Raw genomic sequence first — 17,665 nt, 5'->3', positions numbered from 1 at the left:
CAGCCCCGAGCGCTTCTCATGCATAATCTCATTTAATCCTCACAACATTCCTTGAGCTGGGCACTGTTATTATGCCCTTTAAGAAATGCAGAACCTGAGGCTCCATAAGGATAACTCGTTACCCAACAGGCTATTTAACTAAGTAACTACGTGGCGGCGTTATTAGGTGTGGGAGTTAGGCTTGCCTCCCCGCTGGGCAGTGCCAATTTGGCAGTTGGATATGCGAGATTGGAGCTCAGGGAGGAATTGGAGACTGAAGTGATATATTATATGTATTCATATATATGCATATTTAATATTGTATGTGATACACATATATTACCTAATATATATTTATTAATTGGCGATCTGAGAGTTGATAAGATCACCGTATCCTCATTCCATCCTCAAAAGAAACGGGTGCAGGGACATGGAAATTTCCCAGACACGGGTAGACCAGGAAGGCAGAAGGATCCTCAATGAAGTTTAGTTGCTCTGCAGAGCAGGGTCTTTCAAGGATGCCATGTAAGCAGGTTTTATTAGCTGTCTTATCAGTCAAGCAGAATCAAACTCGGAAGGCTCACTTTCAGCTGCCAAATTTGAAAGGAGGCATAGACAGCAGGGTTCAATGAGCTGATCTCCTAAATGGGATCGCATCGTCTCCAGAGAAAATTAGACCGACGATGGCCTGGTTTCTGAGATCCACCCCCACACTGCAAACAAAGCTAAAAAATAATTGCTACTGCATCATAGACTCGGGAATTTTTTCCTTGATGTAAGCTCAGGAAATCACTAACATCTTTTTTTTTGTACTTGGATTATTTCTTGTTAAATTCTACTAACACTATAGTAACAGAATTTTAAGGCCACCCATAAAGTATTAAAAATAGGGAAAAAAGGAGAGGATTAAATAAAGTGGGATCTCAATTCTGTAAACTCAGAGATGGAGAGAGAAGGAAAGAGAGAAAGAAAGGAGACTAAAATGAAGTGAAACACATCCAAATGTTATCAGAGATATTGCCAGATCGTTAGGATTATCGCCTTTTCCATATCCTTTTCTAGTTAACAAATTCTCTGCAACAAAAGTATTAGCCATAATAATCAGGAAAAAAAGTTCCTTCTGAACATAGTTCTTCATTTCTTCCTGCATTTCCTTCGGGAATTCGTCCACACGTTTACACATGTCAAATCAGCGTGCGTGAAACCTGTGCTCCGCTTTTCTCAGTTAAATCTGTACCGTGCCTGTGGGACAGCGTTCACATCAAACGACCAGGTGATATATCATCAAGCTAGAGGACTATTAATTAACTTTACTGCTCTGCGTTTTCATCATACCTTGGCTGGCATTGGAGGGCCCTACCGGAAACAGTTATTTTTGAAAGCTTGCTGATACCGTTATCATAGACCAATTTGTTTAGACTGTCATCCTACACATCTCAGACTTCCGTGCCATGAACCACATCGTTTTTCTTTACTTTTAAGGCATGCTTTTATCTTGTGGACAACACAATTTCTGAAATGACTTATAGTATTCTTTTTTTTTTGGCTTGGGCTACTACACAGTTCAGAGCTTAATTTATGATCCTGTGTTAGCAACTGCCGACAGCTTATGTCCTGAATGTTTGCTTCTGGCTTTCCCTTAGGCCTTAGTCCCCGTTCCCCCTCTGATTTCACTGAACTTGAATTGCTTTATCCATATGTTTAAACCTTACTCTATTGCAATCTGTTTTGGAAACTAAGCGAGGTATTTCTAACTAAGAGACAACATTTATTGGGAGTTTACTTGTGTGCCAGGTACCTTTCGTTCTGTTTTGCCTACATTGTCTTATTTAAACCTCACAACAAGCCTATGATGAGACAGTGGCTGTCATGACCCCACTTACAATGGAGGGGGTAGGCATGAAGAGATTAAATAGCTTGTCTGGGGTTACACTTGCTCCAGAGCCCGTGCTTAGAGTCATAACTTAAAATAATAAATATGAATATTTCCATAATATCATGCAATTAGCCTGTTTCTAATTGCCCGCTATTATGCAAAACCCAGAACCAATTTCGTTCACGCTTAAAAATGTCTCTTTTTCCTTTAAAAGCCTTATACTGATTTAAAAACGGGCAATATTTCTCCTCCCATTGAGATGGGGAAAAGAAATGAACCAAAAAGGGGAAAACGAACCAAAAGAAGGATGTTGTCCTTGCCTGGGGGTACACGTGGCCAGGAGAGTCCCCCTGGGGAGAGGGAGAAGCGGGAGCACCTCCCCGGTCCCACCTCCTCAGGGATTGCCTCTTCCCGTTGATGGCTGAACCCTGCAGGGGACTTCGAACATGAGACCTCGTTTTATCCCGACTGGACTCTGCCAAATAGACATTCTTTTTTCATTTGACAGAAGAGGAAACAGGCTCAGGGAGCAGAAGCAACTTGTCCGAAAGACAAGTAAGCGGCGGAGGCAGCGTTCACACTCGACCCGACGTCACTTCCTACCGGGATGTGCTCATCTGCCTGTCCCGACAAGTGAGCAATTCTGGGCAGGATTGGACCCCTTCGTTATGCGCTGGCAGGACCAGAACCAGGGAGCTGGATGCTCTCGTCCAGTGCCGGCAGCTGAGATGCCAAAAACCTCAGTAGTGCTCTTCCTTTCTCTCCTCTGTGAGAACCGTGATCAGGTTCCACTGACCCAGGTGCCGAAATGGTCATGGTGTGAAGCATCAGGCTCTGTGTCCTCTCAGCGTCGTGAGCCAGCAGCAGGAGGGGTGTGTCTTCCTGGGGCCAGGCTCGCTCAGGCTGTGGAAGGCCTCAGCTCACGTGGGGAGGCACTGTCACACCTGTGGTAAGTGCCAGGGCCACCCCTGATCAGCCGTCCCCACCCCGGCAAGCCCAGTCTCCTTCTGTTGAGAGAAAGGCAGGCAGAGGAGCGATAGAAAGTCAGGTCCCACCCCATCGGGTTACGCGCCGGAGGAGTTTCTCAGGCCACAAACCAGGCGGCTTAAAACAACAGAAATTTATTCTCTCGCAGTTCTGGAGGCCAGAAGTTCGAAGTCAAGGTGTCCCAGGTTCATGCTCCCTCTGAGGGCTCTAGGCGAGGGTCGTTCCTTGCCTCTTCCAGCTCCTGGTGGCAACAGGCGTCCTAGGCTTGCGGCTGCGTCGCTCCCGTCTGTCTCCACATGGCCTTCTCGCTGTGTGCCTTCCCCGTTCCTCCTCCTCAATCTCAGTTGTTTAGTGGTCCTCATTCTGCACCAGGTGCTGTTAACAGCACTTTACCTGCATTTTCTCATTTAACCTTCCTGAGATTGGCACATCCGGCATCTCTGTTGTATGCACAGAGAAACGTCGTGTAGAGGGTCAGGTCACTTGCCCAGGCAGGTGCTGGTCAGCTGCGGAGCTGCGGTTCGAACTGGCTCCAGCATCTGTGCTCTAAGCACTATGGTGTCTTACTTCTCATTGTAAAAAGTCAAAACTGCTGATAAATAAGCATCTCCTGGACCCTGTCCCAACCCCAAACCTCCGCCCCCTGCCAGGTAAGCACTGTTATCTGTTTGATCTCATGCCATTTCTCCTAGACCCTTGCAAGATGCATTTGCATATATTTATATGTCTACGCATAATTATAAAATTTCATTTTGTGGGATGCTATCAAATGATGCAATATGTCACCCTTTGGTTTTCAATTAATCATATGTTTTGAAGAGCCTTCCTTATCTGTAGGTGTCTTTGCCTTTATTCTCTTCGACTGCTGGGAACAGTCCCATGGTGTGCATATGTCACAGCTTATTTAACCATTTTCCTCCAGGGGGACGTTAGTCAGGTGACTGTGTTAAAAATCTCGATGAGTCCTCTGTGCACTTCCACAAGTAGTTCCCTAGGAAAGATCGCAGAAGAATTTGGGGTCAAAGTATTTGTACTGTCTTAAAAACTTTAGCCTTATTCAGCCAGTTGGACTGGTCGATTGACATTTATTTTCTGAGTGGCTTCTTGGTGCAGGACATGGGCTGTGCAGTGAGAATCACCCAGCTTCATACGCTGGCTCTGATCATTGCCGGCTGTGTGACCTTCAACCAGTTAAATAACTTCTCTGAGCCTGTTTCCTAACATCTTTAAAATCCTGTCTCCTGAAATTCCTTTGAGTCGAATGAATAGACTTGGGGGGAAGTACTGGCACCGTACCTGACACCTAGTAGGGTTTTATCAAATTTTGATTCTTATCCTGTTCCGTCTTTTATTTTCATGTGTTCTGGCCTTTGAGATTCCCTGTCTTTCAGTCCTAGTGTGTGACAAGTTCAGCAGCGTCATCGTCACTACTAGCAGTACAGTGTGATGCTTAAAATCTAAGCATCCTGAGTTCAGAGTCCCTCTCTGCTAATAATATCCAGCCGTGGGACCTTGAACAAGTTAATTAACCTTGTAGACCTCCGTTTCCCCTTTTACAAAATGATACTAATTTTAGTACCTCTACGTAGGAGTGTGTTGTATGGATTAAATGCAAGACACAGGCAAGGAGCATGGTGTCTGGCCCACAGTAAACATTTAAGAAAAGTCTGAACAAAGAAAACCTTTATGAGCATTCTTTATTACATACTGTGCACCTTGGAATATGCAGTAAATAGTTAGCTCTAGATCTAACCCTTGAAGAGTATATTCTAAGGAATTCGATAAAAGATTTACATTCTGGAAGGAATCAATACTTCTCCTATGTCAGAACATGAGTTATAGCATAAAGAAAGAATAATATGTGGGTAGTGCTTTATAATTCACTAAGCAAATTTATAGCAAGTTTGTAGCAAATTTATAGCAAATTCCTTTAACCACTGTGGGAGAGATGGTTTTCCTTCTGGCCAGATGGGGAAATCAAGGCTTAAAGAAGTACACAGCCTTGCCCTGTGTATTGTTCCGCTAACCCCACATCCCACCTGAGGACTTGGCCTCAGATAGGGAAGCCCAGCAGTGACCCCAAAGGTGCATTGCTTTGGCAAGTAGTAAACTGGTCTGGAACCATCCACTCTGTCGGACACCTTAAGCAGAGACCTGTGAGCCTCAGTTTCCTCATCTGAAAAATTAAAAGACTGCATTACATGATCAAGCAACTCGTTAGACATGGTTAATTTGAGTCTAATGTGAAATGTAACAGAAACAAAGCAGGATGTTGCTGTTTCATTTTAACTCTTTCCTGTTTTTCGATGTTGTTAGTCGGTAGGCAGTGATGGTATTTGCTCTCATTTCTTATTCATCTCCAGCGTTTGCTCTCATTTCCTATTCATTCTCCCCTTCAGTCTTTCCATTTTTCCGTCAGTCCTTCCCACTTTGTCTCTTAGTCTCACCTTATAAGTCCACCTTCCTCCTTTATTCTTTCCCTCTCTGAGTCTTGCTGTCTCTTCCTTCTTCTTTGCTTCTTCCTCACTCTCTTGTGTTCTTTCTCTGTCATTCTTCCTGTTTTACTCGGTGCCCCCTTCGATCTTTCCCTTCCTCTGTCTCTCCCTCCCGTTTCCTCTCTCCTTCTCTGCCTCTCTCCGTCTTACGAAATTGCTCAGAATCGTCTCAGTTAAAAAATAAATATTAACCATCCGTCTGTTTTTTCTCCCCAATCCACAGTGAATATTTCTGATAGAAGTAATTAACACAAATTAAACTCACAACAGCTAAAAGCACACAGGGTGAAATTTATTATTGACTAAAAATCCATAGCGACTCAAATCTTCTTGGCTAATTTTGGATCTCTGCACGGTTTTGAAACAGGAGAATTAGGCTCGATGGAAATAATAACCACAAAAGGAAACTCAAAATAGCAGAAGTTATAAATCAGTAAAATTTGCTATGCTCCAAATGTTGATCAATGAATCAAATCATAATAAAATTTAAACACCAAAAAAAATCAATCCCAGTGAAAATAGTTTCCCCAAAAAATGGAAACAATTTATGCTATGCGAAACATCGATCTAGGAATTAAATTAGCTTAATGGAGTTTGTTCTGAAAGTGTTTCCTTGGTAAAAATGCATTAATGGTGGTATAATTTTGACTTTAAACTTTGTATTCACAAACTCAGAGTCAAAATATGATTCTAGGCCATTTTCCTAAAGCCAGTTTTAGAGTATCCTATGCCGATGGCAGGTACAGCTTCTGTGCCTATTGTGTCTGTTGACCAAGCAGGCACCTACCTGCAAAAATTGTCAGGCCTCACGGGTATCGCTTCTTGGGCTCGCCAATGCCCTTTACCCACGAATAACCCTGTGTCTGGGTGCTGGACGATGATGATAACGATATGCCAGCATCGCTCCTCTGCATAATGACGTCGTCACCGCTACAACCGTCTTCTGGGTTTACAGCAAATCTGCAACTCACAAAACACCTTCACTTCCATTTCCATCAGTCCTGTGAGAGAGCTCCTACTTCCCCATCTGACAGATGAGAAAACCGAAGCTCAGAGAGGTCCCATAACAAGGCCTCATTTACAGTGTGAGCAGAAGTGGATCTGAGCCCGATCTGCTGTCCCATAGTTGTCGGGATGTGCTGAGTGGCCTAAATTGCTGAGTGATGTGTTTCTCTTCCCAGCAAGGCTTTGATGTGACCTAAAAAAAAAAAAACTCAGTTATCATCAAAGAGTTGTTTAATTTTCAGTAACACTTTAGACTAGACCTCCAAAACACACACACAGATTTCATTAATTCATCAGAACAAGTCAATGTCTTGTACCAGGCTTCTTGAATGTTAATGAATGAATAATTAACTTTAACTATATAATTAGCCTTTAAATGTGCTGAGACCCCCAGAGAGCATCTGAAAACATGCACAAGGAGATGATGAGCTAAAACTGGAAATTTTGGGTTAGGGAATGTCAAGCCCTTTGACAATACAAGTCCCCACTGTCAAAGGTGCCAAGGTCTTTCTTTGTGTCCGAGAAATCAGATTCGCCAACGGACAATCTTGGGGCTACGTCAGGCCATTGTGCAGGTACAAGAGAGACTGACTGAACGAAGCAGATCAGATCTACGCACTCAAGCAAGCTGTAGCACCTCTTCAAAGCTGTTGAAAAATCTGGCAGGAAGCGGCTAAGTTAAAGTAGCATGGTGCACATGCGACAGCCTTCCTTCCTTCGCTTCCTCGCAAATTCGCAGAAAGGAGGTCTTATCTCCCCTCTTCCATTCTGAATTGCCGTCGTTTTAAATCATTTGCTTTCTTTGAGGACTGCCCATGACAAGGAGAGAGCGAGAGCACCCACACAGCCTCGATGATGCCTGGCAGGGGGCGGGCATGTCACGCAGCCAGCACAGAACAGTGTGGCATCCATTCCAGGCCCCCGTTCCGCGTCAGCCCTCATGTTGGGGAGCCAAAGCGTCGTTCTGTTTGTCACAACTGTTTGGAGAAGAGATTGCCCCTCTGTAGGGGGGTGAGTTGGGCTGGGTAGGGGCTCTGTCCCCATCACAGTTCTCAGATCCTGTCCTTTGAGCCTCTTCTGCCCAGTGGGAGAAGTACTTAGCCAGTGACAGCCATGTGGCCTCAGCATGAGCTGAGAAGGTAGGGACAAAGAGATTTCCTCTCGAAAAGCAGAAGTTGCCGAGCGGGGTAGCATATCTGGGTTCTGTAGCTGTGAGCCCTCAAGTGCCCAGCTGACTGCTCTGAGCTCTGAGGACCTCTCTCCCACAGAGCTAGCCTTTTATCTCTGTGATGTTCCAAACGCAGAGCTGCCAGTTACCACGCAGCAGCCTAATATATCACTCTGTCCCCAGCGATCGCAACTCCAGTCCCCACAAATACTTTTGGTCTAAATTGGGCTTCAGTTTCAGGTAGCCTTTTTTTCTCTTTCTTCTCCTTTACCTTCAACAAGAAGCTGTGTCCATCTGTGCCTAAATATCTCACAAAGAAATGAGGTAGGATGTGCTGGGGCCAGAGACGTTTCTGTGGGGGTGACTCCAGACCTTACATGGCGATGCATCTGTTGGGAAAGAGACACTTGAAGCTGAACAGCCCACCAAAGCTTTTTAAATTTGGACTATTCTGGTCTCATTCTTGCTTCTTTTTTTATAGCATTAGGCTTGATTGACAGCTGCAACCCCCCGGTCTGAATTTCATAAGGAATAGAGCTGCCTCCACTTATTCCAGAGGTCTTCTAGACCATGTGCTTGTAATGGTTATTCTGTGGCCTTTGGCATCAGACCCCATAAGTTCAAATGCTGCTCTGGGTGGTGGCAGAGAGTCACTTTACGTCTCAGTGACTCGGTTTCTCATCTCACAATTGGGATGGCAGTAGTATGGAAATCTGCGCACAGTTAGAAGGAGTAAATGACACGAGATAAGGCATATAAAGTTTCAGGACTGGATTTGTCACAAAGAATGCATAAAAGCTGTAAGCCCCTTTGCTGTAAAATCTGAATTCGATTGAATGCATCTGTGTGTCTTGTGCGTTTGTTATGTGCCAAACCCTGCGTACACATTAAACTTATATGATATCACTTTATTCCCAGGAGCCCTCGAAGGGCAGATATTGTCCGTTCCTTGCTCAGAGTCTTTGACCACAGAGCCCACATTCGAGGACGTCAGAGATTTTTGATTTTTTCTTTTTAACAACAGGAATATTTTTCTTTCAGTTGAAAAAAGATTTGTTATGAAATATGGTAATGATTTGCAGAAATCTGTCCTTAATGATTTAAACACCACTGTTGGACACCTCTTATGTGGTTGCCAGGTACAGTTTTAAATTTCCATCCAAGAAATGCATCAGCACATAGTGGGTTAACAGGATGGGGAAAATTTCACCCCACGAGTACCAACAGATGGCCTTAACGTTTAAACACCCCTGTGCACACATATGTGTGTATTTATGTTTATTTTTTGAGGAATTAAGAGAGTTGGGTGAGGCTTAGACAGTCGTAATAAAACCCAGGTTCTTGGCATCTCCATGGCAACTCTGATATGTAAAGTATTGGCACTGCAAGCACCCCCCGCTTCGTCACGAGGACAAACGCCATCCGCGGCCTGAAGCCCTCAGGATACACGCGCTCTCCAGAGTCTCGGTTTCCCTATGGCGTGTGACAGAAGGTGACTGTTGTCTTGCAGACTCAAAGAAAGCCTCAGCTGGACCAGCATCTCAGCAGGGCCACCATGATTACCTCATTTCACAGAGGAGGGACTGGTAATTCAAAGACAGGAGTGACTTCCCCAAGGTCACGCCATTTAGACGAGAACTCAGATTCCTTTCACCTGCTCCTGTCACATGCCCTACGCAAACCTTTTAAAACTCCCCATCCCATATTACTTTTTCTTTTTTTTCCATCCTATATTTCCACAGTCGTCAGTATTACTGGCTGTCCAGGAAGACTGTTACCTCTTGGTTTGTCAGCTCTCGTTAGCCGTCGCCCTTGACAATGCCCAGTCTTCTTCCTCTTCTGCTTGGATGACCTCATCCCCCTTTAATACTCTCAGAGTAGAAAACCATGTCTCCAGTCCCACAGCCTTGGGATAAAAGCTTCAGAGTATTTCTGTTGGTGAGACAAGCCTTGCAGGCTCGCCCCACCTCTAACCATCGCAGAAACAAAAAATCAAGATGAAGAACACGGTCGTAAACCTTTCAAACAGCTTCGATTCCATCGGGAGTCCTTTAGCAGCTGTCTCTGAACGGATGCAGCATTTTACGTCCTTTCCCTGCCCACTTTTATTTGTCTTCACTTCACTGTTTTATGTTTTCCTGTTAAAAAAAAAAAAAGAAAGAAAGAAAGAAAGAAAGGCAGTCAAGTTGAGAAAATGTCAACTTGGGTAATCTCCGATTTCATTTTCTTACCTACTTTCGAGTTGAAGTATCACCCATGGAGTTCAAGGGCGATCATTTCAGCCTTGTTAACTAACTTTAAAAGTTGATTATTGCAGTGCCTGCCCCCTAATAAAAATCTACATAATGAATGATGCACTGCCATGCCATTGAGGGAGTCTGTGGTGCTCGCCTTTGGGGAGCTGCCAATCTGGGAGGGGCGCAGGGCGATGATGATAATGTTCTATGCCTCTATGTGCGTGGCGATTTCAAGGATGTGTACGTATGTAATAATTCAGTGCTTTATTTCGTAGGAGTTATACCTCAATAAAAATAAATGTATCAAAAGAAAAAAGAAAAAAAAAAGTGCCGTGTTCGTTGGCACGAAACATGTTCACTCTGTGTGGTGTGAAATGAAAAAAAGAAAACAAAGCACAAAGTGGTCTGCGCGGTGACCATAGTTCGGGGGTTAGAACAGGGCTGGCCAGCGACGGCCCACGGGCCGGTCCGTTTGTGCACATCACCTTTTCCTGGAACAGAGCTGAGTTCATTCGTTTACGTGTCATCTGTGCTCTGGCTTCCTAGAGCTGCTGGGACGAAGTACCACAAACTGAGAGGCTTAACCAACAGGAACGCTTTGCCTCATAGTCCTGGAGACCGGAAGTCCAAGATCGAGGCGTCGGAGGGCCATTCGCCTGTCCTCCGAAGGCCTTCGGGAGGGGACCCGTCACAGCCCCTCCCCTGGCATCCGGTAGCCCCTTGACTTGTGGCACCAGCCCTCCCGCTCTCACATGGCGTTCTCCCGTGTGTGCGTCTGTGGCCACATTTCCCTTTTTTTTATGAAGACACCAGTTGTATTAGATTCAGGGCCCACCTACTCCAGGGGGACCTCATCGTAGCTCATTGTATCGCCAATGACTCCATTTCCAAATCAGGTCACATTCTAAGGCCCTGGAGGGGGGTGCTAGGGCTTCAACATATGAATTTTGGGGTGAGGGACACCGTTCAGCCCATAATATGTTACAGTGGCAAAGTTGGTGAGTTGCCACACAGACCATATGGCCCACAAAGCCTAAACTGTTTATCGTCTTTCTGGAAAAGTTACCAATCCTTGTTTTAAAAGATGTATGTGTGTGTACGTGTGTGACTGTGCGTGTGCACCTGCACACGCATAAAAACTTCGGAAGGTTGTTCACTGATACGCTAACAGGGGTTTGCCTCTGACTTGTAGAATTATGAGTGATTTTAATTTTTAGTGTATTCTTAGTATGTTCTACATTATTTGGGTTTCTTAAAATTATTATGTTATAATTTTCTTAAGATAAATACACAGTAAGCATGTATCTTTCAGAGGGAAGAAACATCATTTATGTGTAGTCCCTCTCCCCTCCCACCGGCCCCTCCAAACCCTCTGGCCCCTCACCGGTCTGCTTTGTTCTGATGTAAACCTTTTAAGTAGGCCGACATCCTCCCCCGTGGGGAGTGCTAAGGGCAGCACTTAACAAACCAGCAAACTCTACTGTTTACTCACTTGGGCATAAGGATTCTTCAGGTCTTTATTTAACTGCCTCTTGTAAGTTGAAGCAAAAAAGTTCTGGCTTTTATCTCCTCATTAAAAATAGATCCTTTTATGACAAGAGGATGGAGCAGCCGTGAGTCGTCATCTCCAGTGTGAAAGTGTGTGATTCTGGGTTAGGCCTTGGGGGGCCGTGCCCCGAGAAGGTACCCCCAGCCATCCCCATGACTCCCTGGTTTCTTGTCGTTGCAGGAAGCTGGACGCGTTCATCTACGATGCGGCGGTCTTGAATTACAAGGCTGGGCGGGACGAAGGCTGCAAGCTGGTGACCATTGGGAGTGGATACATCTTTGCCACCACTGGTTACGGAATTGCCCTCCAGAAAGGCTCCCCTTGGAAGAGGCAGATTGACTTGGCCCTGCTTCAGTTTGTGGGCGATGGTAAGACCGTGGGTGGCCCCCTACTTCAGGGGACTAGAGACCTTCATGCTCTCTGCTTTCCCGTTGGCTTTCCTTCCAGTTGCTCTCTGTGTGACGAATTTGTTCACTAAAAGTTTTTACTGGGCGCCTATCCCATGATACCATGGTTCTTTAGGTTGCTTATAATGGAAATCAATTATAGGCAACTAAATTTTGTAAAAGAATTTATTTTAAGGATGCAGAAGTGTTCATGTCAGTGAATTTAGGAAAGAGTTGAGCTGATAGATTTAGAGGAAAAAAAAGCAGGAACCAGACAGTCCTGGGGCCTCAACGGCAGGAATTCACAGGTCCTCTATAGCAATGCTTCTCAGTAGGAGGGGGATTTTCCCACTCGGGGACACTTGGCTGTGTATGGAGATATTTTTGATTGTCACGACCCAGGAGGCTGTTTGCTACTGGCATCTTGTGGGTAGAGGTCAGGGATGAGGGATGGTTGCTGGCAAAGGCCTCACGATGCCCAGGACAGTCCCCCACATCTCAAAACAGAATTATCTAACCCCCAATCTTAGTACTGCTAAAGCTAAAGACCTCCGCTCTAGATCCGTGAGACCACATAACCAGCCGACGGCGAGTCCCAAGCTCTAGTCTCTCAATTCTAAAATTCAAATCCCAGAGGAAAGATTACAAGTGTATTTTGGGTCAAGGACCCACCAGGAGTGAATAAAGGGTGGGGCTGCGTTATACTAACACAACAGCTCCTGTTATTCTATGAAGGAATGAATGAGAGGCAATTTCTAGAAAAGGAATAGTGAGCAGAAATCTCATAGGTTTTCAGTATAGTCCACCCCTTGACTTTCTATCATGCAAAAAAAAATATATATATATATATATATACACACTTTCCACCCTCATAGAGCTCTAGTCTAATGGGATAGTGGCATTTATGGAACTGTAGAGCTAGTTGGGCCAACTCTGTCTTTGGCAGCATTTCCCCTGTCTGTGCTTCTCCATTTCCTGGTTGGCAATTTTACCACAGCCTGGAGTTCCATGACATCATTTTCAGGGGCCTGTCATGGTTCAGCTGGCAAGTCGATTTCCCTCTGAGATAGGAGCAAATCCAGCAGACATGGCACGTTAACACTGGAAACTTGAGTAAGTGCGAGTAGGGTACAGAGGCTCAGGGCCAAGGGCAGAAGCTGCATTCAAGAACGAGTGGAGGCTACATTCGGAGTGGTGCAGAATGTGCTATGCTGTCTAGAGCTGGGGGAGGAAAATCTGGCAACCACAATGGCCAGATACAATATTGGAATGGACAGTGGTTCGTGCATAGGGTTGGTGTGAATTTTAACAAAATACATAATGCTTTGCAGCTTCTCGTCCTCTTTCTACTCCCAGAATTAAACCCTAGATTCCCAAAGTGCCATCAAGAAAGCTAGATGTGTTTTATATTTAACCCCCAAGTAAGAACATCTGATTCTTTGAATTCCCTGTAGGGCATTTGTACCTTCCTCAGATCATGAGCCATGTTCTCTGCTGTGTAATAGTGATTGTGGCTGTGCTGGTCAGCTGTTGCTGTGAAATCTTAGAGGCGTACAACAATAAGCATCTATTTTGCTCACGGGAGTGCAGGTTTGATTGGAGAAGCTCTGCCTCGGGCTGTGATGGCTAGGGTGACTCTACTCTCTCTGCAAGCCACAGATCTGCTGTGTGCTCTCTGCTCTTCATGTGTTTATTCTGCATCTCAGGCAGAAAGGGCAGCAGCCACCTCGGAAAAGCTCTTTTCTTGGCTGTGTCCAAGGCACAAAAAGGAACATTTAACTGCACATGTCTATCTCAAGTCTCTGCTTTGTCACTATTATATCTATTAACACCCTTCTGTCTAAAGCAAGTCAGATGGCCAAGCCCAAGGCCAAGGGGTTGGAGGTATGCTCTACCTTTTATGGAAAGAATTTTGGAGTTATACGACAAGGGGTATGGACACAGAGAGAGGTGAAGAATTGGGGCTAATCGTTTTATCTACCAGAGTGGTTGTCCTGAGCAACCCTTCATGAGGTGTACTACTCAACAAACGAGAGCCTTGTTTCCAGCAGCGAACACCACAGAATCCTGAATGTAGCAGATAACTGGTCAGTGAAGGATTGCATGAATAAATACGCATATGGATGAATGGTTACTACTGGGATGTATTTCATTTGACAGGAAACTTTTAAATACGATGGGCAGCTGTCGAATAACGAGTTCTAACTCCACTCCTACCTAACGTTGCGGTCGCCTTCGCAGCATCTGTTCTGAAACAGCAGCATATTTAGGGAGTAGGATATGCCAGTGATCACACTGGATGTATTACCTGTGTTCTTTAATTTAACATTCGTAACAATCACACGAAGTGAAGTATTGCTTATACCCATTTCACAGAGGGGGAAACCGAAGCTCAGAGGGCTTGTGAGTCCCCGAGCTAGTAAGGGGCAAAGCTTCTCCTTAAGGGGCCTCACTCTGGAAGGAGATCAATTATGTGAGGCTCCTGTTACGTTTAATTCACTAAGATGTTTTTCAAAACTGGTTAATTAGACACATGAGATTTATAGACTCTTTAGGAATAAATAATTTAGCACATTTCTGAATTAAATCTATTGTCCCATTTATAAATATTTCCGTGAAAGAGGTGATTTTCTTAGCCTCTTCTGTGAATGGATACAAAAACGTTGACCTGAAAAGATTGGTGTGAGGATGAAGGAGAAAATGCATGTCAAGAACATAGCTAAGCACAGCACCTGGAAATAGGAATGGTTCAATAAACGCTAGCTGCTACCATTATCATCATCACCATCAACATCATCATTAGCATTGTCATCACCATTATTATCACCAACACCACCACCACTGCCATCATCATCATCATCATCATCATCACCACCACCATCACTGTCATCGCTATCTTTCTCCTCCTCCTCTTCATTGTGACTGTCCATCCACATCTCCATATTCAACATGCCTTCTTTAGTGTTGTGTTGGCAATAGTATGGTCAAGTCAATATCATGGAAACAACATTTCTGATGCCGAACAGAAAATTTCTTCTTTGTGGCAAATAAAAAGTAAAGGCATCCGGATAGGCCAGAGGTGTGTTCCTTGTACTAGCAGAGCATCTAGATTCTTGCAGATATTTTCTGTCCCGGCTCATTGCTCTCCTGGTCAGACTGTTGGGGTTGGAAATGTGTCTTCTCAGCTTCATCTTTAGAGACCATCTGGATGCAAAGACATCAGAGAGAAAATGATATTGCTCCAGGGGGCGTCTTAACATAATCTTCCCGGAAAGCCATGACCAATTCTGAATGTCTCTCTAGGAGTAAATACATGAATTAACACAGCTGCATAAATATTTCACTTATCTTATGCAGCTTCGGCAGGATTAATTATACTCTAAAATTAGACCTGTAAAGAGCACAGCGCTGAGCGGTACCTAATTATTATTCATCCTCTAGAATGGAGTGTTTATCTCTTGTTATAGAGTAGCTTCGGTGGACAATTACGAGTCTAATGAGTGTCAAAAGTATAAAAAATTTTTCCTAACGAGCTGTGTAAATATAACCTTTGAGTGGAGTGTTTGGTTATTGAGGGAACCTCTTACGTGAAGCCCGCCAGGCCTTTCCCCACGGAAAGGGCTATTGATCTGCCTTAAGAGATAGACAAGGTCCCAATAAGACCTTACGTTCCTTCTCCTGTATAATTGTTGTGTCCTTTGCTCTCATTAGTTTAGCAACAACAGTATTTGGCATTGACCACGAATATCTGACATTTACTGAGAAACATACCTCCCTAGGCACTGATATTCCAAGAAGGTGATGTCACCATCTTTTTCTTCTATCCTTCAAGGAACTTACAGTCCGCTTGGTTGGCAATGTATAAACTTAAAATACCTCATCTCAAAATACGAACATATTTATGATAATTCACACATGTGAATTAATATATACACATATATGTATATTCTTAGGTATCTCGGATAGGTGAGAGAGTAGTCAGGGAAGAACATGAGATACACTAGTTTTGTTTTTTTTTTAATGGAAGAATGAAAGGACTGAAAAAAATCACAAAGAAAACAAATGTAGTGAGATTTAGACAAAGAGTAGAATGGGCCAGAGTTCAAAGCCTCATTCATTAACTCATTCAGCCACCAGCAAATATCTATTGAGTACCCGGTACCTCTCTGGTGCCTAAAAGGTGACATGTGAGGGAGAGTATAAAAAATGAGTAAGTTTGGGACCTAAAAATGGCATTTCTGGCTTCAAAGGGGAGGTTAAAGCAGATCTCATAGGTCCCACCAATCTCATGGATTTCGTAAATTTTTAATGTAGTTCCGGGATTTGAAGAGACAGAAGGAAGATCTGAGAGGTTAAAGCCTTTTTGATGTATAGAGGCCAGCAAGAAGATATTGAGGAGAACAGATTGTAAAGTAATATTATTCAGAAGCAACTGATGCTGAGAAAAAACAAGGAAACGATTAATTTTGAGCCCACACGCAGTGGTCCAGTTTCATGCCAAGTACGTCACAAATGATCTTAGTAACTCTTTATACAACACTCTGGAATCGATCGTATTATCTCCATATTGCAGAGCAGGAAATTGAGGCTCGGTTGGGTTTAGTGGGCTACATCAGAGCTTCCCAAATTTTAACCTGAACAGGAATCACTTGGATGAGTTTCAGTAGGTCTGAGGAAGGGGGGCTTGAGATTCTGCATTCCCAACAAGCTCCAGGTCATGCTGATGTTGCTGGCCTATGGACAACATCCTGTATAGATTTTTATAGAGTTCAAAATTGAACCGGGTTCATGTGACTCTGGTTTTGATTGTCTTTCCATTAAACCATAATGCTGGGAGAAATCTTGGTTGCTAGTGGCCAGATCGTCTTAGCTATAAGTAATACGCTTTAGCATTGAGAAGCATTTAATCTTCTATTTTGAGCTTTGCTCGGTCTTCATGGCTGTCGATTTATTTCTAAACTCAGAAATGCATTGCTCATCTCTGGTATCTAGTCGAGTTCACTGAACAAATAAAATTAAATATATGTATTTATCATATGTTTTTACTAATTATTTATATGGTATATGCCATTGTATATATGACAGATATCATATGTGAAATATTTGAAAGATATGACACATGTATCTCTTATATTAGTATTGTGTTAATAGGTGACCGACTCAACCCATTTTACTGGGACCCTCCCAGTTTTAAAACTAGCTAGAGACCCTAATAATATTATATTGGGGCATATAAGATAGATAACATACATGAAATAGTTAAAGGATACCATATATATCATTTCGGTTAGATAGATACTTTGGGTGCCTAGCCATTCCCTTTGTCCTTTTTGTACTGCAACTTTGCAAGCCATCATTTTGAAGACTCTCTAGATTGATAACAAATTGATAACGCTCACTTTGCTCTTATATTAATAAGGAACCTTGATGCAGTTGACTGTAGAACCGTGGAAAGCACCAGTGTTGCTCACAGATCTCCGAGTGGGAGTATGCTGGAGAGGAGTCCACAGAGAAGCCCACGTGGGCCAGCATTAATGTTCCTCTTCCTTTGTTGGCTGCTCTTCCACTGAGGCATGCAGGCTGGCTTTTGGTGGCGTGGGACCCCATGCTGCCAGCCAGAGTAGAGAGTGCCTGTGAGGTTGCAGAAGTTCTTTTGTGTAGCTAATTAGGATTCTCATAAATTGTTCTGAACCACTGGAGGAGTTGCTAATATTCTCAGCACTGCCCTTGTCCAGCTTGCCAGCTTAATGCCTTTGGGCTGACGTCCAGGTCTTGGGGACAGCTGGACACCCTGCAGCTTGGGTGGGGATGACTGCCGAGGCCTCCTCTCCAAGGATGGATACGTTTGTGAGCGGCCTTTGCAGCCTGTCTTCTTAGGGCTGGCTTGAGAAGGGTATGGCAGCGTGGGCTGTGGAAAGTGTTGAAGGCCCCCTCACTTCACAATATTTTCCCCATTCAACTTTCTACAGCGTCTGAAATTCGC

At 44.1% G+C, this 17,665-nt stretch overlaps 1 protein-coding gene across 1 annotated transcript in view; it reads left to right on the top strand.

Annotated features, from left to right (window-relative positions):
• The window catches only part of GRIN2A (glutamate ionotropic receptor NMDA type subunit 2A), a 345,539-nt gene that overhangs the window by 300,652 nt on the left and 27,222 nt on the right, over positions 1 to 17,665 (top strand). Inside the window, exon 12 of the mRNA XM_039885317.1 lies at positions 11,477 to 11,664. Coding sequence (XP_039741251.1) covers positions 11,477 to 11,664 — 188 coding nt within the window. The remainder of the gene's footprint in view (positions 1 to 11,476; positions 11,665 to 17,665) is intronic.

This window comes from Pteropus medius, unplaced genomic scaffold (genome assembly GCF_902729225.1).
Source record: "Pteropus medius unplaced genomic scaffold, Ma_sr-lr_union100, whole genome shotgun sequence".
In the NCBI taxonomy this organism is placed as follows: Eukaryota; Metazoa; Chordata; class Mammalia; order Chiroptera; family Pteropodidae; genus Pteropus; species Pteropus medius.
Note: the sequence above shows the minus strand (reverse complement) of the source record. Positions and strands in the feature narration are given on the sequence as shown.